General features: G+C 36.6%; 1 protein-coding gene across 9 annotated transcripts in view; it reads right to left on the bottom strand.

Moving 5' to 3' along the window:
- Window positions 1–9,363: 9,363 nt before the first annotated feature.
- Window positions 9,364–25,731, bottom strand: part of RNF38 (ring finger protein 38) — a 106,507-nt gene continuing 90,139 nt past the window's right edge. For all 9 annotated transcript variants that reach the window (XM_039344799.1, XM_039344805.1, XM_039344806.1 and 6 more), the window contains 9 exons: window positions 24,747–24,957; window positions 20,177–20,344; window positions 18,494–18,664; window positions 16,573–16,737; window positions 15,688–15,794; window positions 14,564–14,648; window positions 13,814–13,935; window positions 11,950–12,049; window positions 9,364–9,507 (listed from right to left, as the gene is read on the bottom strand). In XM_039344799.1, coding sequence (XP_039200733.1) covers window positions 9,445–9,507; window positions 11,950–12,049; window positions 13,814–13,935; window positions 14,564–14,648; window positions 15,688–15,794; window positions 16,573–16,737; window positions 18,494–18,664; window positions 20,177–20,344; window positions 24,747–24,957 — 1,192 coding nt within the window. In that variant the 3' untranslated portion in view covers window positions 9,364–9,444. The remainder of the gene's footprint in view (window positions 9,508–11,949; window positions 12,050–13,813; window positions 13,936–14,563; window positions 14,649–15,687; window positions 15,795–16,572; window positions 16,738–18,493; window positions 18,665–20,176; window positions 20,345–24,746; window positions 24,958–25,731) is intronic.

The following is a 25,731-nucleotide window of genomic DNA, read 5'->3' on the forward strand; positions in this document are numbered from 1 at the left end:
GAAAGGTGTCCAAAAGATTTCATTCTCGTGTGATTGATTTAGTTAAAAGCTCAAGCAGAAATTTCAGGCATGTGTTAGTCCACCTACCCCGTTTCTGGACCATTCTGGTATATGCTAATGAGAGGTACATTCATATAAACTTCACAATCTAACATAGGCTGCAACTTGCGAAAGTGGAGATGCATTCTATGTGCTATGGCAGGGGTGGCGAACCTATGGCACGCGTGCCAGAGGCAGCACTCAGAGCCCTCTCTGTGGGCACGTGCGCCATACCCTGGAGATGGCAACTGTCCCTCTTCAACCAGGCGCCCACTAACTCACCGAGGTTCCACGTGGCTGGATGCATCCCAACACAGCTGGTTTCCTTCCCCTCCGTCCCATCCCTCCTGGCCTCGCATGCTCTCCTTTTCCCAGGCACGACCCACTGCATTGCCTCCTCAGCTGTCGGATATCTGTCCGGTTCAGAGCTGCTTCTCTGAACTGCTGGTGGCGGGCTATGGAGCCCCCGAGTGCACTGATCGAGGGACCGGCAGGCTGTGGCTGCTGATAGACACTGTCAGCTGCCATGTGTTCGCTGGCCTGTGTGTGTGGGCCGATGGTGTCAGGCAGCAGCCTCCCTGGCCCATGCCTCGCCTTGTGACGGCACCCCCGCCTTGCCTCACCCCGCAGGACGAGCCTCCTGCCCCCCACCCCATCTGCCAGAGACCCCCCCCCCGGATCTCCCCCAACCCTGCCCAGCCCCCACAGGCGTCCCTCCTCACAAGCAACATCAAGGTGACCATGCTCACTTTGGTCACACCCACCCAGTCTGCCTTGACCACCACAGCCACACTCACTTAGTGGGCCATGCCCACCTGGCACCCGCTGATAAATAAGTGTGTTTTGGGTTGCAGTTTGGGCACTCGGTCTCTAAAAGGTTCGCCATCACTGTGCTATGGAGTCTATAAAGCTGTATGCCTCTCTTAAAAAGTACGGAAGCCCAGAAACAAGGAAAGGAAGTAGATGCAGGCTTGATTTCTGAACCATTTGATGCAATATCTGTGTAATTTTTTTTGTGTTTCATGATGGTGTCATTCTGTCAATCTTGCTCTAAGTCTAAGGAAATGATCGAACAATAATGGACAAACTCTTTATGATTTGAAAACAGTAATAAAATTTGTTGAATAAACTTTTTTTCTACCATTTCCTTTTGGATCTTCTATCATTGAGGGAGGAAAGAGTCCCTTTGCAGTCTTTTTGATTTGATGAAAGGATGAGTGCTACTAGAAATGCATCCCTGCTATCCAGAACTATATTTGAAACTAGATATTTTGAGGCATAGCGACTAGGCCAATATGCTAAACAGGGGTTGTCAAGGATGGTGGGTCCTTTGCATATGTAGACCAAACCCATCTTAGCCTTAACAAAATACAAACAAAAAATGGAGACAGAGTTATAGGGAAATCAGAAAAGCTTTATTTAAGAACAAGGGCTCAGTTCTTCCTTGGGAATTCCATCCTCAAATTATCTGTTGACCTTAAAGTGGTTCTTAAAACTAACCTATTGTAGGTTAGTAACCTTAATAACCTTTACCAGTAACAATCGCTCAAGTATATTAGCCTTGGAAAGAGGGAGATGTGGTTCACCACAGCCCCAGACCAAGCTGCAGGATTAATGAGAAAGCAAAATGGGAGTTGATCCAACACATAACTGGAAGATTCTGGTTGCCTGAGGTTGTCTTACCTGGGACCGTCATTTAAATATTTAGATTACAGATTTGTCCTTCCCCATGCTTGTTGAAAAGCTAGAAAGCTTGGAAGTTACCTTGCATTGGAGTTACAAAAAAGTCACGTGATCAAAATAAGCGAAAGTCAAACATCTTTAAATTCTGTTTCCATTATTCATCATCTGTTAACTATCACAATTAGGACTCCCAGTTTGCCGCCGCAGACAATTTCGCACCGCTGGGAGACCCTGGAAAGGGTCGAAAGTCACCCTGTAGGGGCGACAAGCAAGAAGGGACTCCCCGCTTGATTACGGGGGGCAGACAAAAGACTGGCCATAGAAATATGGCTCATCATTAGGCTGCAGATAGCCAAAGTCAAATTTACCACCAGGCACCTATAAAGTAGCGTGGATGAGACTGGGTGAGATCTGAACCTCTCTTCAATCCTAATTAATTTTTTCTACCTGTATAAGCTGCCCAAAGTATTTTCCCCCCTGTGGAGAGAAGGGAAATTCTAGCCCACCCTCTAAAAACAGTGGCGACTGACTATCCAGGGGAGTTTAAACCACTGAAAAAATAACTTCTAACTGGATTTTTATCTTTCTAAAATTTGAGGATTAAAAGATTTCTTATTCTTATTGAAGATTTGGGTTTTATAAAAAAGAAGTAAAATTGAGAAAGGATTATAAAAATTTTGGACTTAAAAAAAAAAAAAAACCAAAAATCTTAACGCTGTGGGTGACATCTTGTCACAAGTTGATATTACAACTTGTTATTGTCTAAAAGAGACTTGGCTTGAAGCCCAGACTATAGATAAGACTCTTGCAACCTTGGCAGGCATCAGCTGTGAGAAGACCAGCTGTGTTCTATACTCAGTGACAAAAGTATTTACATTCTCGGATTGTAAAGCTCTTAATTTAACACATCATTAAGAGAACATGGATGAAGATCAGGAACAGATTCTTTTTATGTTGAAAGCAATTTATGAAACTATTCTTATAGCTACTGTAAGAATACATGTAAGAAACTACAGAAAAGATCAAGATGTCAGCCTAGATATACGAACCCAAACTTTGATTACAACTAAAGAACCAACTACACAGAATATAATAGAAGTGGAACAATTAAATACTATGATAGAAGATTCAACTGATCAACAAACAGTTAACGGAAAACCCAGAAAAGGGACTGACAACACTGAAAATGGAAAAGACTTTCTATATAAACCAGAAGAAACCTGAGGATCAAGAAGGACAGACTGAAGGGAAGATAAACATTTCAGGACAACTATGTCAAGATGGAAAAATAGACGATTTGTTAGCCCTTCCCTCCCCCCCCCCAAAAAGGCAACTGGATGGCCTCTTTTATCTCAAACAACATATATAATAACAGAGGGAGAACTATTTGATGACTTAAAAGCACGAATATGGAAGGCGAGTTGGCAAAGAAAGCTAGAATAAGGCTGAAGAAAATTGGGTTTTTGACTTATTAGTGAGGACTAAAATAGAATATACTCAAATAGGCAAGATGTGTACTTTGAATACTAAGTTTTATGAACTGAGATAAAGAAAACTTTGGTCATTTAAAATTTGGAAGTATAAATATCAGAAGTTAAATCTGACTATTGATTTGTTTATAAAGGTTGAATGTAAAAGTAATTAAGATATATATAAGCTAAACATCTATTGATAAATGTAACAAACACGTTTTTACTTAACTGATTATAATAAGAACTATACCAGCTTAACTATAAGATAGTAGACATTAAGAGAAAAAGAGAGGAAGTATTTGATGTTGAAACGAGAAATTTTGGTTACTAAATTTAATACATTTGGAAATTAATAGAAAATAAGAATGTTACACTGTATTATTAATTAGATGACGTAAGATGGTTGAGAAATGGAATATATTCAAATACATATGTATCCTGAATATTAGACTTTGTGATGAATTGTGATAAAGGGAACTTTGGTCACATAAAACTTGGAAATTATAAATATTAAATGTTAAATTTAAATATTAATGGGAAACTAAAAATTGGGATAAACTGATTAGGAGATTGATTGTCTATAAAGACTGAATGTTAAAATAACCAGGATATGTATAAGCTAAAAATTATTGATAAATGCAAGAATGTTATTTTTATTTAATTGATATAAGAAGAATTGTATTAGTTTAAACATAAGACAGTAAATACAAAGGTAAAAAGGAAATATTTAATGTGGTAGTTTGAGACTTGTACTAAAGATACTTGTATGTCATTGAATTTTCAATTAACTCAGGCGCCACGTTGCTTTTTAAATACTTAAATGTAAAATTAGAAAATCAATAAAACATTAAAAAAAACTATCACGATTAACTAATTCTTGTGAAATTTTTTTATTTATCTCTGTACTGTACTCTATTTTTCTCAAGATCTTAAGCAACCATTATATATTAAAAGGAAGCAATTGCCACAATTAATACAATGCTTTGGTGGTAATTGCATCTCCCTTTAGTATATACTAAAGTACTAAACTACTCTAAGTTATACTAGGGCTATGCAGGAATTTGAATTTCATTCAGAAAGAGGCTTCAGAGTTGTAGGAGCACAAATGCAGAACTTGTTTATAGACTTAAAGCAACTGTATCTTTTCTTAGAAAGGTTCCTCATGATCCTGGGAAAGTTTCAGCTGTTTTGAAGAGCTGCCACTTTTGTGCCCCTGTGTATGCCTAATCACTGGCAAAATCAAGTATCTTGACTACTAAAATAGTAGCCCCAACTATTGGAAGTGTTCTGGGGTTCTACACCATTCCAGAAATGGGCTGAGTTTAAATGGTGCTGTTTTGTGCTTGGAATAATTACGCAATTATTGATTGAGCCTTTTTTTTTTCAACTCTCTTACAACAGTGGCCAGATTGTGAACTTGAGAAGCATGACTAGGAAAGAAGGGGGAAGAAGACTTTGAATGGAATGGTCAGTAACATTCTGAGTTACTGCCCAAATTCTTCTCCAACGAGGTCTGGGGATTTTTCTTCAGAGTATTTTTCTCTGTGACTGTCAGCAAGATGTAGCCTATCTTTGTACTCAAATCTTACTTTTGCTGGCTTTGCCCTCCATATTAAATATGATCCCATTCCACTGTTTCCACAGAGTATTCTGGTGGTGAACAGAGGCCTGAGAGTTTGTTCCAACATCCAAAAAAAGCACAAGTATTTTTAAGTAGCATATGGAGCTTTCCAGGAGCATCCTTCCTACTGAAAATATCCTGAGTGGCAATGAAAAAAGTAGGAAGTAGAAAGGTAAAATGAAATTGCCAGTTATCATACATTGTAAACAAAGGGAGGATTATTAGCCAAGCACCATCCATTGTGCTCGGATGCAACCCCAGTTTCACCCAGCTGAGAGAAGAATCAGAATTGTTCCACTCTCCTTAGATTCAGCTCCATTTGCTTACATTGCTAACAAAATATCGAGAGTATGCCAAACAAAGATTATGCAAATCTCAAACTTTGATATTATTAGAATAAAGTTTCATAAACTGAGATATGTGTCCATCACATAAGAATATGCAAATGCATAGGGACTGGGGAACACTTTGATGCTTTGGCACATTAGAGATGGAAACAAAAGGAACTTTTGGACTGCATATAAACCATCTGGAAATGGAATGCCCCACATCTGTCTACCCTAAAGATGGTAGTAATAAGTCATTAGTAAGCTGACAGTTTAAATGCATAACTGAGTCACAGCACATTAAAACGGTATTATAAACAGCAACAATATATAACAACTTGAATACCCTAAAGAAATAATATATAAATACCCAAACCAATATTCTTTAAAGAGAACTGGGCATTTCCAAACCCTCAGTTGCTGAAATTTTAAAGTATCAAAGCTAAATTAACTTTATATTAAATTAATATAAAATTATCATTTGGATCTTTAATAATGTTCTGGCTATATAAATATGGATATAGAGAATACAATCCAACCTCTATTTCTATTTTTAAATTAAAGGGGAAGTCCCCAAGCCAATTAATAGATTTTAAAGAGCTAGTTTAGAAGAAAAAACACAAAGTTGTCTAAGTGTACATCATACATTTATTACTGAACAACCCTCTCAACTCCAAAATTGGGCACAGGGATTAAAAATAAAAATTCATTGCACTACTTAGTAAAGCATTACTAGTAACTCTCATAAAAAATGTACAAATTTTGTTAAAAATTTATCAAGCCTTCAAATGATTTGGTTACAGATATTTATAATACATTTAAAACTACATGTTAAATGATACAATGGAGTATGATCTTAAAGGAAACACTTGACAAATATAATTCTAACAAAACCCATAAGCTTTTATAATCATTAGCAAATTTGCAACATAAAAAAATACCAAAATGAGGTAACTGAAGGTACCAAAGGGAACAAAGGTGAGAGAACCACGGTTCTCCGATGTCTACAAATAACAGAGGTTTTTTTTTTTACTGAGTTTTTAGAAAGCAAAGTTAAGAGTTGGTAAATCCCAAATAGTACAAGAAGTGGAAATGTTTAACAGCTGCGACAAATATCACATTCTGGAGACTGTACAAAGAAGTTTATACAAAAGAAATTACTTTCCACAAAATAATCTGCAAAAGAAAACCAAGAGGTGTGACCTTAAAGAGGTATCCTTAAGGGCTTTATACCATTTTTTTTTTTAAAAAGCCAGGAGGTCAAATTAAGTTGACAATTCATGCAAATAAAACCCCAGCAGTGCCAACATGATAAAGCCAACTTTATTATTATTATTTTTCCATTAGGGAGAGGTAGGGATAAGGGGGAAGAGGCTACCCAATAGTATAATCAGGTGCTGTCAGGCATCGAGGGCTGTAGAATTAGATGTGTCGATATGCACAATGCATGGCAGTTTACCGCAAAGTATGGTGTCCCCCTCTCGTCTGCCAGCTGCAATGGGTTCCGAATTCCACTGCAACCAGCTTGAGCTGGTTCAGAACACATGCGCGTGTGTCTCACACAACAAGCCTAACCACAGGAAGCACACCTGCACATATTTGCAAGACTCTCAAGCGAACAAGTCATTCACAAAGATCTGTCACAACAAGAGTGCAACAATTAACTTGAATATGCTACCAAAGTAGTCCCCTCCTGCAGTCCTATTCCCTCCATCAACAGTGTCCTTCAAACGAAAACGGGGATTCAAGGGAGAGACGCTGCACTGCAATATTGGATCCAGACGCAGGGCTGGGAAGCCCTTTCTCGGAATTAAGATACTATGTGCCTCATCACTGCGTTCCAGAAAACCTCTTACTTTTATCAAAGCAGGGTTTATACACTGAGTGGATACTCAGTGGACAATGAGCAGGGTAGTATTATGGTAATTCTGCGTGGTAATTTTTTCTTTTTTCTTTTTCTTTTTTTGAAAATCCAGCAATATAAAAAAGATCCAGAGTTCCTGTAAAACATGTGTGGCTTCCCTCCCACTCCCCCACCCATGATTTTTGTTTGCTTAAAAAAATAAAATTTACCATGTGCAATAATTTAAACTTTTCAACACACTGAAACAATTTCTTAGAGCACATTGAGAGAAAAATTGTAACATGTAAAATCTGTCACACAGATTACAGTTCCTGACACTATGGACAGACTAAGGCGTCTAAGTTACTAAACAGAGGCAAACAGTATCTGAAACAAGGAAGGTTGGTGGGAATTGTGCTTTTTTTTTAATTTGTAGAACCACACACTGCGATTAGTCATCAGAGCTTTGAGAAAAGAGGATGATTCACAACCAACACTGTTCTGGAGGAATAAAGAGATTCAATATATAGCAGCATATAAAGCATCAGAAAAGACACACAAGATCCAGAAAGCTGACTAGCAGCAATAGCTGCAGCGCTTGTGCCGTTGCAATCAAGAGTTTTGGCGCTTATAAATGAAATCCAAAAATAAATGTTGCTCTCTTGGAGAACCATGTAGCCACGGGTAGACAACTGTTTCCTTTGTTGTAAAAAAAGTTAAACACCAAGTCCAGAATGTTAAGTGATGCCAATTTTACCACTACATTATTCAGAAGGCAGTTGAAAGGAGGTCAACTCCAAATTCACAGCATTTAGTTTTTTTTCTTGATTTCGTATACCCGCCCATTCTTGACCATGAATATTCTTCATACTATCCATACAATACTGAGGATGCTTTAACATCCACACAAAAACTCGCTACCCAGTGTAGCAAGCTAGAAACTGCATTTGTGACACTTGCCAGGCAGTAGAAGGTGAACATGGTACCATGGCTAAGATGGAGAACCACAATGTTCTATCTCTAAGAAAGTGCTAAGGGTTTACTTTGTTCACAAAACTGAAGGCTTTGAAAAAGGAACAAAATTTTCTTTAAAAGCTATTTAATTGTATACGGTAGCTTGTATATGGCAAGGAATGTGAATTAGTGCCAGTGTATCTGTATATTTAAGCAAATATATTGCCAACAATACAAGAAGCATTTGCACAAGATTTGAAGATCCTCTCGGTTTTGTATTTATAGACAAAAATTAAAAAAAAACCACTCAAAACAAAGTTATCTTCATTCTCTGAAATTTAAAAACAACGTATTCCAAAGTTCAATCAAAAAGAACCAATATTGACTGGAAGAATTTAAAAAAAGAGAGAGCACAATCAACTTTTCCGTTATCAGTTGAGAATTTTTAATATTGCTACCTGACTGTGCAATGCTGCAACTCCTTATACAGTTAGCAGTGAGCTGCAAGTTTTTTTTTAAAAAAATGTAGAAATTCCAGCAGCCTAAAATTAAGGCTAATTAATTCTAACTGAGAATCAATATGCTCTATAATGACAGATATCGGACCCCCAATTAATGGGAAGCATAATAGTTATCTGAATAAAAGCAAAAAGGATCTTTTATACTATTAAATACATGGGGGATGAAATATCAAATGTCTATAATGGCTGCACTCTTTGCATTCAGTGTGCAACTGCAAACGCAAGGAAAGAAACCAGTGTACAGTACTAGTACTGTTTAAATAACACACAAGATTATACATTGCAGCATAATTAATACTACACACATACATCCTCAGTACATGCTGGTATATAAGTCCTCTCACACCTATCACCAAACTCTTACTCGCCTGCATACATACAGACATCCTGCGATCAACGCACCCACCCGCACCATTTATTCTCACTCACAGTATTTGAAGGCTCTATATAAGGTAGATTGCTATATTGTTTGGAGCTACCACTTTTTATATAAAAGCACATGCTTAGAAGATCACGTTCCACTGTAATCTCGCAGCAACACTCGGAATGATCACACAAAAACCAGGGAATGTTAGTGCACACACGAAATTAAGCTAAAAGAAAAAAAAAATCTTTGGAGTTCCAATCACACAGTTAGTATAACAATCCCATAATTGTGAAGACTAATTATAAGCTTTATAGTTGATTAAATCACACAGTGCAAAGAAAGGTCCATTGACCCTTTTGTGTAAAGGGAAGGCTGGAAGCCACACGGGTTAAGTTCAATGGAGAGTGTGTGTGTATATATATATATATATATATATATATATATATATATATATATATATATATATATATATATATATATATATATATATATATATATATATATATATATATATATATCTGTGTGTGTATATATATATATATACATACACACACACACACACACACACACACACACATGACTAGGAACACCCAAAGTAGAATTGTGCTCTTAGACCGGTCATTCTGAATCACGATGCACTTCTGAAGCATCAGCTCTGCAGATAGGGCAGGTACGATTTGCCTAAAATGCAAAAAAAAAAAGAAAAAAAAAAGAGGGTTTTACTGAAGGAAGGCTTCACGGACTACAAAACAGAAAACACCCATCTGGAGAGAAAAAAACATTCGTTGTAATAAATGACATATTATCTTCAACTGATGTAGAAATTCATTTGGAGGAATGAACTTATTAAGGAAAGATTTTGAGGGTAGGAATGGGAGTCTTTGATTTTTCATCTCTCTTACTCGTATTTATGCCTTATATGCTGGTATCTACATAAGATTTCAGCCTAAAATTAGAAAGCATCATTTTCAGCAAATGTGCTAACAAGACTTGGTGGCTGGTTATTTGACCATACTCAGTATAGTAACAGATATGAAAGAACTACACCAAACCTCAAGGATCATAATTAGTCATACTTAAAATTGTAAGTCAATATATACTTTTGTTCTAAATGTTTTTAGTTGAAACTTCCTAAAGATCAATTGTGAAAATAACTTTCTATGGCAGTGATGGCGAACCTTTTAGAGACTGAGTGCCCAAATTGCAACCCAAAACCCACTTATGTATCGTTGGGTGCTGGGTGGGCATGGCCCATTTTGTGGGCATGGCCACGGTGATAAGTTCAATCAATCAATTCCAACTTTGCAAGATCTTTTTTTTTCCCACAAGAAGTTGAAATTGATTGATTTAACCCTTTTTTCTTTTTGGCACACAGCGGTGGAGGCCTAAAGTGAAAAGGTTTTATAAAACCCAGCTGAACGCCCAGGACTGGGGCAACGGTGCGCGTGCCCAAAAAGAGGGCTCTGCATGCCACCTGTGGCATACGTGCCATAGGTTCGCCACCATGGTTCTATGGTGTCAGAAGGGGAAGACAATCACCGAGGTTTTCAGGGATATTATGCGCTTGCATGTATGTGTAGATCACAAAAGATACATAAATACTATGCAAGAAGAAAGCCTGATACTGTCTTGTTGAGCACTGAAAACCTGAGCTTGTGCAATTTATTTTGTATACCTCCCTAAAATCAGAAAATAAAACAAAAAGCATCAGAAAACAAAGCAAAAAGTATTCAAAAACAGACAGCCTTAGTGAAAACTGAATAATATACATGGCACAAATGCAAATCCTTAGTAACCAAATTTCTATAATATTTCCTCTAATATTTCAACATTTATAAACAAATCATATAAAACATGGTACAAAGGGGCTTCAAAATTTGAAGAGTGCAAGCAAGCAGTCTTGGGCAGCCCTAGGGTTGCACACATAACACCTCTGCTATGCAAGCTTGCATGTCAGTTTTTTTCTGGGTTCAATTCAAGGTGTTGGTTATCATCTTTAAAGCCCTTCATAGCATGAACCAAGTTACCTGAGGAATTGTCTCACCCCAACTGTGCTGTCCTGACCCATCCAGTCAGGCAGGGAGGGTATATTACGGATCCCATTGGTTAAAGAATTTCAGCTGGTGGATTCCAGTGAAAGTTTCCCCTGCTGTTGCTGCTGCCCTTTAGAATACCTTACCCCCAGAGATGAGATGTTCCCCCCTTCAGGAACTGAGTTAAGACTTGGCTCTGCCAACTAGCCATTGGGGTCAAAATATGCAACTCTGGGAATGGTTGGTATCATGAGGGGGGGTTCTCTCTACCTTAACTTGTTAACTTTTAATACTATAATCCTGCCTTTTAAATGTTTCTAACTTTGTTTTTATTAATGTTTTTATACTATGTTTTTTTGTTTATTGTTAAGTTGCCCAGAATTACTTAGGTGAGATGGGGGGTGCACAATGAATGAATGCATAAATACACAATAAAAAATAATGTAACAACGGTAAGTTCTGCGTACAGCAGACTGAAGGTAATCTTTTTTCTCTTTTTAAAAAATAAGATAAAATTGTTGAATACATATATAACTGCAATGTACATTAGTGATGATACCAACGTAGATAATACTGTAAATCTCTGTCCTTGCATAATTTCAATAGGATGAATAGTGACACATAATTCTATTTAAGAATTTGTCCAAATTTTTTTCATACACATGCCTTTTTACAGGCCATTGAAATTAAAACTTAATAACTTTGTCTATGCAAAACATTAGGTTTTTGTATTCGGATTCTTTGGAATTTACCATTGTAACGATATAATAGAACTTAAGACATTCTCTAAAATATCTAATTTCCTCTTTTGCAGAATGGCTTACGTCTATTTCTGGCAGTACCAGCTAAACTTAAAACATACATTTTTAAAAATATTTAATGACATTTTTAAAACATTGTTTTGGGAAAGATTAGAACACTTTCTAGTCTCCAACAAGAAGACCCACCTTAAAGAAATAAATTTTATTCTTACAGTTTGATAACTACTGCTCCAAGCATCAAGTACACTTCTGAACTTGCCAGTAAACAAAGTTACTGCGTGCAATATGGACATGATTAAAACAACTTTCTTTCTAAAAAATAACATTACCTTAAGCCATTTGTCGACACACTTGGCATGGAACTCATGGTTACATGGTAAAACTCTAAGCAGCTGCCTTGACTCAAAGTCACACATGCATACTACACACCTAAAAAAGAACATTGCAAGATAGCTTACTCAACAAAAGTAACATTTATATTTAACAAGTTTTGACTTCAAAAGCTAAAATTGCTTTCTATGCAGTTTAAAATATGAAGCCATACTTTTCAGTGCATGTTTATGAATCAGTGTCAGATTTTGTTTTAAATTTAGACTAAAAAATACAGTTCAGTATCAATTATGAGCAAAGAATATCACCTATTAGGACTGGTCATTTATGCAGGCCTGCATAAAATGGGAAAATGTTCTATTTCCAACTTAGAATAAACCACTGCATTCTGGAATATGGATCAAACTCCATTCCATAGAACCCAAACCTGGAATCCTTTTGTTGTTTCAGGGTTTGGATGAAGCAAAATCTAAACAGGCAAGAAACTCTCTCCATTTCCATCAGTGACTCCCAGAGTGGCAACTTCCTAATGTCCCACCCACCCTTGATCTTCCCAGCTCCTTCCTTCTCTCCCCATCACTTGTGATATTTCAGTACGGCATTCAGTATCCCCCTGACATGCCAGCCCTCAATCTCCTTGGCTTTTTTTCCTGCTCCCTTCTTCTGGGAAACAACTGTGCCTGTATCAAAACAGCCCCTTTGTGTGCCATGCCTGAAACAAAGCAACCAGCATGTTGTAGTGTGGGCAGAGAGCACCCAAATCCAGCAGTTCTGCATACAAAACAGTTAATGCGTAAAACAACTTGTGCAAGAAATGTTTTACACATTTCTAGTTCTTATTATACTGCTTGGATTGTAAAGCATTTCACATACATTACCTCAGCAATCCTCAAGTAGGTGAAAATAGAACTGAAGGTAAGCCGTGGGTTAACTCTATTTATTTGATATAGATCAGGGATCGGCAACCATAAACACTCAAAGAGTCACTTGGACCCATTTCCCACAGAAAACTCTGGGAACCGCAAAACTTGTGCACATGCGCCAGAAGGGGAGCTTGATTGAAGAGTTTAATTAAAAAGAAATAGAGGGTGCTGTGCATGAGTTCTCTCTCCCTCTCCCCTTCTTTTTCCTCTCCCTTTTTCTTTCTCTCCCTCCCCCTCTTTTTCTCTCTCCCTTTCTCTTTCCTCTCCCTCTTTCTGTCTGTCTCCCTCCCTCTCTTCCCCTTTCTTTCCTCTCCCTCCCTCTCTCTATCTTCCTCTCTTCCTCTCCCTCTCTCTCTTCCCCCCTCTTTCTCTCTCCCCCCCCTTTCCCTCTCTCCAATCTTCTGCTCATCTGGCAAGCTGGCTTCATGCTGTTCTCCAACAAGCTGACACACATTCTTATTGGGCTGGCTCTCTCCTGCCCTTCCTGCAGAGAAGCAGCCAAGGCAGGAGCCCCGCCCAATAAGCTTGTCAGCTCGTTGGAGAACAGTGTGAGACCACTCTCTTTTGCAGAGGGGGGGGGAGAGGGGGAGGGAGAGGGAGGGAGAGAGGGGGGGAAGCGCAAGTGCTTTTTCTTCACCTAATTTTCTGCTGTTCCAATACAATTCCAATATAATAGATGGGAGCAAGAGAGAAAATGTGCCCATTCTGAAATTTAAAATATTGTGAATAGACAGCCAGAATTAAAATGTTAATGCCTTATGCTTAAGATTTCAATTCAACGGTTAGAAAGGATCTTAACTGAAAAAGCCTCAATAGCAAATGTCAACCTATATACAAGCTGGGGACTAATTTTAAGCCTACAGGTGCTTCTGTGCAAGACTCCAGCAGCAAGATAATATGCCTTCATACTAAAAATTGAATGAAAGTATGAAAAACTTACAAAGTCTGTTCTGACTGATGGTTATTTGGGTTGAACCTGTAAGACGGAAGTTGTTCTATATCTGCTTTTGTTAATCCTCTTGGTTTAGCTTCACCCAGTCTTTCTGCCAAGTTCAGCAGTGCCTGTGAGAGAAATAATTCTTCAGTTCAATTCTTGCCTTTTCATATCACTACTAGTTTGTAATGAAGAAGAAACCAGAAGATACAATCCATATGCTATGCAAAACCAAAATTATCTGAAGGATATATAATATGTAGATATATACATATAAGGTAAACAATTATTACTTGGCTGTTAAATTCAAAATGAACAGATCTTAGAAATCCATTTGTGTAAATATATTCTTACTCTTTAAGCTAGCTTTATGGAATTAATATATTTTTCCATTGCAAACAAAGAAATTCACAAGTTTATGGTTTTCATCCAAGGATGCATTTTTCAAAAATCTCCTCTAAAAACAGTAGCATGAAAGGGGATGGTGCTTCAAAGGTATTATTTATAACAAGAATTGTTAACATGCTCTATGAGATTCTTCCACACAATTTTAGACTTTCCCTCCCTCACAGTACAATCACTCAGACTTCTGGCCAGTGTGAAGGAGACTTGGCTGATAATAAGGTAAAAATTAATATTGTGTAAACTGCCCTCCAGCAGCAATTACAACTAATCTAACACCTTGAGATTTTTTTTAAAAAAAACTAATTAAATCCTCATGACTATACTTCACATGCTTATTTATTGCTAACGAACCTCATAGTTTTCTACTTCACCATCTTCTACATCCAGCTCAAAACTGAAGGCTGGCCCAATGGCAGGTGGCACAGGAAGCATTGATCTATGAAAGAGGTATAGGCTTATTATTATTCCAGAAATAAAATACTTTTCCACCTGTTCCTGGAAATTATTGTTAAATTGTTAAAATTACAGTAAAAAAACATAATGCACAAAAATAAAGAATTAAAAGCTTAGAATAAAAGCTTACTCCATTGGAAAAATTATTACCCACTACAACCATTTCTACACTCAACAGCAGTGGGCGTGGACAACTCCTACGTCCTCAATTAATACAAATTAGGGAGTAGAAGGAAAGTATTGTTTAAAGCCAAAAGCTGCTCTAAAACATATACAGGTAGTTCTCAACACAAATGAGCCCAAAATTTCTGTTGTAAAGTGAGACAATTTTTAAGTGTGTTTTGCCCCATTTTACAACTTTTCCTGCCAAGAAAGTGAATTATTTCAGCTGTTAATTCAGTAACATGGTCATTAAGTGAATGTAGCTTTCCCGTTGACTTTGCTTTTCAGAAGGTTGCAAAAAGTGATCACATGACCCCGAGACACTGCAACCGTCATAAATATGACTCAGTTGCCAAGTACCTGAATTATGATCATTTTGACCATGGGGATGCTGCAACGGTTGTAAGTGTGAAAAACGGTCATAAGTCACTTTTTTCAGTGCTCTTGTAACTTTGAATAGTCGCTCCATGAACTGTTGTAAGTCGAAGACTACCTGTAATGTCGCCACATAATCAAGTAGCAGATTATGTATTTCACATAAAGGGCTCCTAAATCAAATTAGTTTGGTTTACTTGCCAGCCATTTTTTTTTTTTTTTTGAATTTACCAATCTCTTCTCTTCTTCTGACATGCCCAGAATACTTGGAAGAGCAGCAGCATTTTTTTCTTATTTTTAATTACGTATGTGCATGAGGATGCGGGAAGGACTGGTCATGACCACCATTCATTTAATGCCTTTGTAATTTCAAACAATGGCTTAACAAATGGTTGTAGTTAAAGACTACCTGTGCCTGACCTTTTAGCAAAAAGGCATTATCCAGCTTAAATTCATACCAAAAAAAAAAAAAAAGTCACGCTTACAGCACATATGGCAATAGGCTGGGATGGTAAGGAGGAGGCGGAATTGGTTGCTGAGATCGGTATCGACTGCGCCCTGTGAGTCTTCGAGGCATAAAGGGTGGATAAGGCTAAAAGAAATAAAGAAAAGTATGTTAAAAGTAAGGTAAGTTATCAAATGGAATCAGTCATGTACGGCACGAAAAAAGGCGTTAACAATGTCCAAGATTTTTTTAATCACAATGTTTTTTTTCTTATAACTCCACAATTTGGCTCCTTACTTTATAAAACAGGAATTATTTCATTTAACTGAATAATGTATCTTAAATCAATGGAACACAATACTAGTTTAATCAACTTAGGACACATTAGTTTATGTTCAGCCTTCCATCCTTCTGAGGTCGGTAAAATGAGAACCTAGATTTACACAAGCGGTTTACACAATATGCTGTGTAAACCGTTTAGAGAGGGCTGTAAAGCGCTATGAAGCAGTATATAAGTCTAAGTGCTATTGCTAGCCCGAGCTCTGTGGAATATCCTTCCCCTGAAGATTAGAATGGCCCAAACCTTTCATAAAGCTCTAAACATCTGGCAGTGTTCCCAAGCCTGGGGTGCCAAATGTGCTAAGGACTCCATTTCCTGGCTTTATTTTTAACTGGCCATGTATCTTGGCTGTTGTGTATATGTGTTTTGGATTTTTTAATATAGTTTTTGTGTTAAAAATATTTTATTGTTTTAATTGTAGTACTTTTTTTTTTTAACTGTGAGTGCCCAGAGTCACTGACTGAGATGGGCAGCTGTTAGAAATTGAACAAATATGTTTAGAAATTGTGCATTAAAAAGCTAAAACAAAATGTTTTTGACAAATATGTAAGAACTCATGTCAGTATTTTCAAAAACATCACTTACTACTCCAAATGACATCTCTTGATGTAAAGGGTCATGCGCTAGGAACTGAAGGGGAGCTGAGGGAGGCAATGTTGGTGGATGGGCTGAAGGTGGATAGGTGGTAAAACCTCCTACGGGAAGATGATCTCCAAGTAACTCTACTTCATTTTCTATCCTTTGGAGAGGCTAAGGCAAAAGAAAATAGAAACATTTAACATTTTAAATCAGACATGTCAAACTCGTGACATCACGCGACATATTGGAGCTTTTTCCCCATTGCCAGCAATGGGGTGGGTGCGGTTTCCTGGTGACGCGTCCGGCCCGCGGGCCAGCACTTTGACATCCGTTTTAAATATATGGGTAGTTGGCTAATTAAACAAATGGACAGTGCACATTTATGCTGTTTTCAGAGCAGAGCTGAAGACACAGAATGTATTGCTTCAAATTAATCTTACTAATTTAAAGCATTATGATGCTAATCACTATCATATGTTAATTAATTTGCGGTCTGTTTTATCATGGTTGCTACCTTATTACATAGCATATATGGCACAACTTATTTCTAGTATTGTATAACAACAACAACAAGGCTTTCAATTTCTTTTTCCAAACTTGGCCAAAGACTGTTGCAGAACATTGATAAGCCCGGGTAGTTCTCTTGGAGAAGGCTAAGCAAAACATTTTTAGTGGAGACTTTTGGCTTTTGAGAATACCGCTGAAGAAAACAGAGAACAGCATTACTTCACAGCAATTCTAAACATTCTCCACCAGTATCTGCTGAAGCCAAAAGAAACTGTTGTGTGGCTGCTGTGCTGAGGAGGAGCTATGAAACAGGACAAAGTAAAATAACACGGTTGTGATGACTTTCCTGGACTGCACTGTTTTGCAAGATTGTTCCAAAGAGTGTTTAATCAAACCTTCAACAAAGCAAAGTACCTTAAAAAGGTGATTTTAGAAAAGAACAAGGGGAATGTTTTGCAGGTTGAACCTTTAAACTGATGGGCATAAAACCACATTTTTGTGGTTTTTAGGTTCTGTGGGACGTGGAAGATTAAGTACTTTTGGCTTGTATGCATAGCTCCATTCTTCTCTGAGCATTTTCACATCAAGAAATAGCCAAGCTAACACTAAATTTCAAGTTTAATTTCAGCATTTTCTAGGATGAGGTGCCAGGAGAACATATGCAAACCATAAGCTTGCCTGATTCTTTTTCAGGAAAACTTAATGTTATATGAACTACCACTGTAGTCTAAGTTAGAAAAATCACAATTTTTTTTCTGGGCAGCAGCATGAAAAACTAAAATAAAGATGAGCAGGTGATTACATATCATACTGCCAAATTAACAGCCTTCTTGGCATAGGCCAACCTAGCATCTTAGTAACAGTGGGCTTCATTTGCTAGCCATTGTTACCTCAGTTTTGGATCCCTGCCTCTGAAGAACCTTTTGAATCTTGGTCTGAACATTTCTGAAAAGCACTAGGAGATATTTCACTGTTACAGTGAGACTAAAAAATATATTTAAGCTTTTTTTTTTTTAAAAAAAAATCCCTGTGTGAATAACGAGATGTAAAGAGATTTTACTGAAGCAGAGCTATATTCTTAAATTTGAAACTGCACCTAAATTCAAAATTGAACCCCCAGTGGTAATTCATACAGAATAGCAGCTTTGATTTATTCTTTCCACATTCAGATAGGAAACCCAGTGCCACAATGCAAACTTAAAAATCCATTTTTAATACTGTTCCTCTATCAATCTTGGAATCAAAATGATCAAAGTTAGATTGGTTTTTGCATATCACAGTTCCTAAATGAGAATTTACTCATGGATTTTCTCAATTTAATAGTGGAGCAATCTTTGGCAGCCAGTCATCGAAACATGATACCTTAAATAGAGTATTCCAAAATTCATTAATAGATTTAAAAAAAAAAAGGAACACCTACCGATCGTGATTGCTGTGTTTGAAAAGGAACAAACTGGCCTGGAGGTGGCAAATGTGGAGCGTGGTGTGGGGAGAGATGTGGAGGATGTAAGAGAAATGGATCACTAGAAATGAGGGGTGGAAACGCTGCATATGGAACTGGCAAATGTTGAACAGAACAAGCTTGAAGCATCTGCAGAAGATAAAACATAAACAAAGGTATGTAACATACAGTATTTGGATGCTTATGTTTATACAGGAATAAGATAAAATAAAGATTTATTTATTTACAAAACAAATACTATTGCAACAGTATAGATTATCACCCTTTTATTAATGAAAGCAACATTATGCAAATTAAGAAGAAATAACTTATTGGCATGGCAAAATTAATCTTTTCTAGGGAATTAAATAAACTCGAATAATTTAGAAAATAAACAATTACATAATTACAAACTATGCAAACTGCAAGAGTTTAGCAACTAAAGGAGAATTTATTACAATGCTATTATTTGAAACTTAAATCAAGTTTAAGCAATGTTAAGTTACTTCTGTAGGAATTGTGTAAGACTCATTTAGAATAGAATAGAATAGAATAGAATAGAATAGAATAGAATAGAATAGAATAGAATAGAATAGAATTCTTTATTGGCCAAATGTGATCAGACATACAAGGAATTTGTCTCTGGTGCATAAGCAGTGTACACATAAACAGCAAGTAATAGGTCACAGGTCATAAATCATAGTTCCAATCATCAATCATAAGCGACAAACAACAATTGATAAATCATAAGAAACCAATAGGAGAAGATAGTAGAAAAGATGAAAAAAGATTAGAAATGGGACACTGTTGTGAGAATTAAATGTTCAGCAGAGTAATGACATGGGGGGGGGGAAGCTATCTTTGTGTCAAGTTGTTTTGACATGCAATGCTCTATAAGCTCTTTTATGGTCATTGAGCTACTGTGTTAGTAAGTCAATTTCAATAAATATGCACTGATATATTTTATCCAATTAGATTATTAACTATTCAAAGTAACCAATATTTCATAGTAGTAGCAGCTAAGAAAGGGAGGAGAATTTATCAAAAATCTACCTGGAATGTCAAATATAGGAAAGGCATTTCGTTTGAACTTTAAAATAACAGTTTTGAAAGAATTCTTAGAGCCAAAGTTGTTAAAAATAGTAACTAAAGCCCTCCTTAGACATAGAAGCTGGCTGGATGACTTTGGGTCAGTCACTTTCTGTCAGCCCAACCCACCTCGCAAGAATGATGTAAGGAAAACAGGATTATTAGGAATGTTGGCCACCTTGAATAAACATAAAAGGAACGGTGGGGTAGCTACTATAAAAATTATTATTAATAGTAGGATAAAATAGGTATTTTCAGATTTTGCACACAATCTATTTTATGGAAATAGTTCAGAGATATCAAGGGGAACAAAGCCAACATTCTACTCTTCGAGTAATTAAGTTTGTGAAATAAACCTAACAGTTTACCAGTTATTTAAATACATGATGAAGCACTGTCACTCAGAAACTTAACTTTTTAACATGCAAGCTAAATATCACTAAAAATAAATGCCAGTTATTTATATTTATAGATAGCCATATAATTCAGGTATAAATACATTCCTTTAAAGCTGTCTGCTCTTCCAATTATTTTCAGTATCTATTTCAAAATTAAAATTAAACTACTACTTACTGGAGGAGGCACACTGCAGACAGGGAGGTGCTGCCCACTGAAAACCACAGAACACCCTGGGACCTGTTGCGTATTGCAAGCTGGTATGTGCTGACCTGTGCAAAGTGGGATCCCATGTGGTGCTACTGTGGTCACTGTATATGAAACAGGGACTGTGCCCTGGTGAATCTAAGAACAATAAGAATCAGTATCAATATACAAGGACTAAAATAACAGGAAACTCATTGGGATTATGGTTTTCCACAAAATCATTTTAGGTGATTTGAGAATCACCTGCCAGCTATTATCAATTTAGTTATCTATTTGACAGCAGTCGAATATTTCAGAAAATATCTTTTCATAACAAAGAACAAAACCTATCTCTTTTTAATTGCCTCAAGGCAACCAACAGCCACATCTAAAAGATGGATTCTTTTACTTCCCGGCATTGCAAGAATCCCTTTTACCTTACATCCCTTTTACCTTACACCCAGGCATAGAAAACATGCATTAAGACAATGGACACACGCCCAGTGTCCTCACTTGTAACTCTTTTTATAATTCCTGTCCTACTTAAATTGCATTAATCTTCTGATCATACGTGGAGCTGAACCTTGAACAGAAATATCAGATTCAGATTAAATAAACCAATAGCCTTGTATCTGTCTAGTGGAATACACTTCAGCAACACAGGAGCCCCTATAATTTTCTGTAGAAATACTGCCGTTATAATATTACGGAATGGTTCAAGCTTAGAGAGGATTGTTTGTTTAACAGAGCTGTTAACCACTCCAATTTTACAATTCTGGGCAGTATACAATAAAGCAAGACTCAACCAAGACAATACAAGTAGTAAAACAAGGTTCAATTAAATGTACACACACACACACACACACACACACACACACATGCATCAATCAAGCAAACCAAAAGCTGATTAGAAAAGGAAGGTTTTCACGATCTTCCAGGGCACAAGATGGAAAGGTGCCTTCAAAACCTAATAGATAACATATTCCTCATCTAAGACCCATAAACCTTACAAGGGGAAGAGATTCTGAGGAGGTTAATCTAAATGGGTGAATGCCCATTTTCTACCTGCCACAGATAAGTGGGTAACGTGTTTGCTGATTTATGACTGTAATTGAGACCCAGAATTACAGCTGTTAAGTCATGCTGGTTGTTAAAAGTAGATAATTAGGTAACTTGTGTCTGATTTAGAATCTTTTTTTGCACCAGTCTTTAAGCGAATGTGGTGGTCATAGTTACAGCCAACTTTTGCCAAGCAAAGTCAATGGTGGAAAGTGGATTCACTTAACAACCACATGATTCATTTAACAATTATAGTGATTTACTTAATAACCATGCCAAAAAAGGTTGTAAAATCAGACACAACTCATTTAACATGCTAACTTCCTTAGCAGCAGAAATTCTGGTCCCAATTATGGCCGTAAATTGAGGACTATTATGTGCAAAAGGATAGAAACAATTTAGTAACAGAAAAGAACAGACAGACATTATTCTACCTTCGTTTGAATTATTTGAAATAGTTGAAGTGCACAAGTGTAGAATACTCACATCCCCACATTAGGAACATTCTGCCAATTGTCATTATTTCTTGTATAACTGTGGCTCTCTGGAATCCTTGCTGATTCACTGCCAGGTCAAATATTAAGTAGTAGACCCTAATTCACCTTCTGGCAAACTCATATCCAACACACTTTTAGTCCAGATCTAAATATCATGTTGTATTGTGCACGCAAACTAAAAATAGTTACTGCTGCAGGTGAACATCAACATGCCTTCTGGCAGCCCAGTCCATCCATATGAAATCTGCAATACTTGGTGGTTACTTTGTCTCAACCTACTTATTCTGTAGTGAAGTTATTACAGCTGATATATCAATATGGATTAGTTTTGGGTTTCAAAATTAATAATAATAAGACTAAAATATTATCTAAAAATATGACTACTTGTGATAAACAGATTTTGGCTAATTTGACTGGTTTTGAAATTGTTGATAAGATAAAATATCTGGGGGTTATTTTATCTGTTTCTAATGTAAAATTGTTTAAGAATAACTATGAAAGGTTGTGGGTCAGGGTACAAAAAGACTTGAAAAATTGGGAGAACTTACAGCTATCTCTCATGGGAAGAATTGCAGTGATTAAAATGAATGTCCTGCCAAAATTTCTCTTTTTATTTCAAATGTTACCTATTTTAAAGAATGAGGTTAATTTGAATGAATGGCAGAAAGGCATTAATAAATTTATTTGGGCAGGGAAAAAACCAAGGGTAAAGTTTAAAATTATGCAGGACTTCCGTTGAGAGAGGTGGACTCAAGGTACCGAATTTGAAATTATATTATGATGCTGTGGTCTTAACATTAATTAGTGATTGGGTAAATTTAACAAATTCAGAGATACTCCATTTGGAGGGATGGGATTTACTTTTTGGTTGGCATGCCTATTTAATATTTAATAAAAAAGTGGATTGGGCCTTTAAATCTCATATTATAAGGATCTCTTTACTTAGGGTTTGGAGGAAATATTATAAAAGTGATTTTAAAATACCGTTATGGGCTATACCTTGGCATGCGATAGAGGGGATAAAGAGAGGTGTTAAAATGGATACGGTGTCTTATACACAATTACTTAGATGGGATGGTCAAAATTGGCAGTTAAAATCTTTGGAAGACCTAGCACATGAAAATATTACCTATTCTTGGTTTCAATATAGACAATTAGTAGATAGATGGAAGATGGACCATAATTTAGGCCTGCTTAGAGAAGATGAAAATCTTTTTAAGCAAGTAAAGGATCAAAGACAAACTCACATTAAGAGAATTTATGGGGTGCTAGTGGAACTGGATTCAGAATCAGAATTAATTAAAGACTGTATGATTAAATGGGCGCAGAATTTTGGTGAACCAGTTCTACTGGATACCTGGGAAACTATCTGGGTGAGAAATGTTAAGTTTACACAAGCCCAGAATTTAAGGGAGAATTTTTATAAAATGTTTTACAGATGGCACCTTGATCCACAAAAGATGTCTTTCATGTATCCTGACTTACAGCCTAAATGTTGGAGATGTGGCTGCCTGGATGCCACTTATTATCATATTTGGTGGTCGTGTAAAAATATAAAAGCTTTTTGGATTAAGATATGGTGGAACATTCAGAGAATTTTTAGAAAGAGGGTAAAATTTACTCCACAATTGTTTTTGCTTGGTATTGTTACTGATTGTGATGCTAAGGAGGTTATATTGATGCTGAATCTGATTACAGCCGCAAGGCTGTTAGTAGGTCAATACTGGAAGAAGGAATCTTTGCCTACTTTGCAAGAATGGTTTTTTAAAGTATCTTATTTGGCGGAAATGGCAAAGATTTCGGCTTTCTTAAAAGAGCAAGCGCAAGAGAAATTTTTTGCTGTATGGGAAAAATGGATAAATTTCATACAATTTAAACTGGATTTGAAAAAATATCATTTAGCTTTTTTATAATTTGTATAAAAACTCTACTTTTTCTTTTTTTTTCTTTTTTTTTCTTTTTTAAATACTTTCTCTTTTTAAGGATTATAATTCTTTTTTCATATATATTTTATTTTTAATTATCTTATAATTTTGTTAATTTTTTTAAATTAAGCCTATATTCTGCTCTGGGAAGCTCCGGGGGGGGGGAGGGAGGGGGTGGTTTGGGAGGGGTTGGGGGAGGGTTGTATTGTTTTGTTTTTTGTTGTTGTTGTTATTGTTTTTTTTCTGTCTTTGTAAAAGTTTTTAAAAAATTTTTCAATAAAAAAAAAAAAAGAAATCTGCAATACTCAACACTGTACTCGACTGAAGCCTCTAAGGCAGGGGTAGGCAACCTTGGCTCTTTTATAACTCATGGACTTCAACTCCCAGAATTCCTGAGCCAGCATAGTTGCCTCAGGAATTCTGGGAGTTGAAGTCCATGAGTCATAAAAGAGCCAAGGTTGCCTACCCCTGCTCTAAGGTATAAGTATAGAATTTCTTTGGGAAGACCTTCGTGATTACAGAGGTACTACTACTGGTATGTCATTCTTCAAACAAAACCCATCCAGTTGTATGATAATTGTATGTTAGACTATCGCAATGTAGCAAAAGAGGGCACTGAGCACTTTCTACCACCTTTTCTACCGTCTGACTAGTTAAAGGGAGTATCTAAATATAATTTAACCACATTTAATAAGCCCGGTGGATTAATTTCTCCTTCCTTTTGGAAGATATGGTATTTAAGGAACAATTGCCACAGCCGCCAGTAATGCCTGCACACAGTACCATGCCACAGTAGAAATTATGGACATTCATTTGAAATCAAGAAACAGGCCATTGTATTCCTAGAGAAATAAGGCAAAAGTTCTGTCCTTCCAATCCAGAGCTCACTTAAGTGTGACTACCTTGTTAAATCAGCTGGCTTTAATGCAGAGTTATTCAGCACAGATGCCGGCGCAAACAAGAGTGATTCATACGGAATGATGGTCGTCCCAATATACCCAGGTAATTGGAAATATTAACAATAAAAGAAGTTATCAGTCAGAAGAAATTTGGAGAATATTTTTCTGTCTTTACCCATACCTGTTCATGAATGTCAACCATGACTGCATTCTGCTGTGGCGGATGAGCAGCTGGGTGCAACATACGGGGAGACACATTTGGTGGGTGAAAGGCTCGTGGTTCTTCTATTGCTTGTTGCTGTCCATAAGGAAGATGGTAGTTTTCATCTTGACTAATGGAATTATGTCGAGACAGTCGATCTCTCCTTGCTCTCTGGCGTCTAACAGGAGGGCTATAAATAATCAAATGGGACAAGTTTTATACTTCGAACAGCTATGGTAATTTCTATTTATAAACTAATTACATACTATGGATGCATGCTTTTATTCCTGTATTCACACATTTCTTCATCATGAAAATCTGAATGTATTTTTATTTTTTTCTGGAGCAAAAATAATATAACATAACATAATCAGAACAATCGGATCAAAATTGCCAGGTGGTCTTTTTCTTTCTCAGATAACTTAGTAGCAAGAGTGAAGGTCAAGCTGAACTTAGCAGATGGGTCAGAGGCCAGACAACTGGTTCTGTGATGAATACTGCCAGTTGGCAAGCATTTGAGTACGAGCAATCATCTCCTTTACACTCTACAATACAAATACATAAGAGAGATTCTTACAAAATCTCTGCCTTCTACAGTGTGATTGAGTTGAAGAGAAAACAAATATGGAAAGAGGAATACAAATGTATTACTAATCTGAAAATATTCAAAACTTCTGAATTAATTTATACAACAATGAGGTCTGTGACGAACAGACTGTGGGAACTTTTCTGAGAAAACCTTAGAAAAGACATACAACAAGTGATTAAGCTCAAGGAAAGCTGATATGATGGAGGCAAAAAGTTAAGAAATTAACTGAGTGAATATTAATAAATAATTTAAATGAATTAGCAAATCATGATGTTGCATATTAAAAGAATGACACAGTTCAATTATATAGTTCTACATTCAATTCCTTTCTCATTCATATGTTATTTTTTGGGAAAAAAACACCTTTAATTTTCA

The sequence above is a fragment of the Crotalus tigris genome, unplaced genomic scaffold (assembly GCF_016545835.1).
Source record: "Crotalus tigris isolate CLP2741 ecotype Arizona unplaced genomic scaffold, ASM1654583v1 scf7180000017939.2460400, whole genome shotgun sequence".
Classification (NCBI taxonomy): Eukaryota; Metazoa; Chordata; class Lepidosauria; order Squamata; family Viperidae; genus Crotalus; species Crotalus tigris.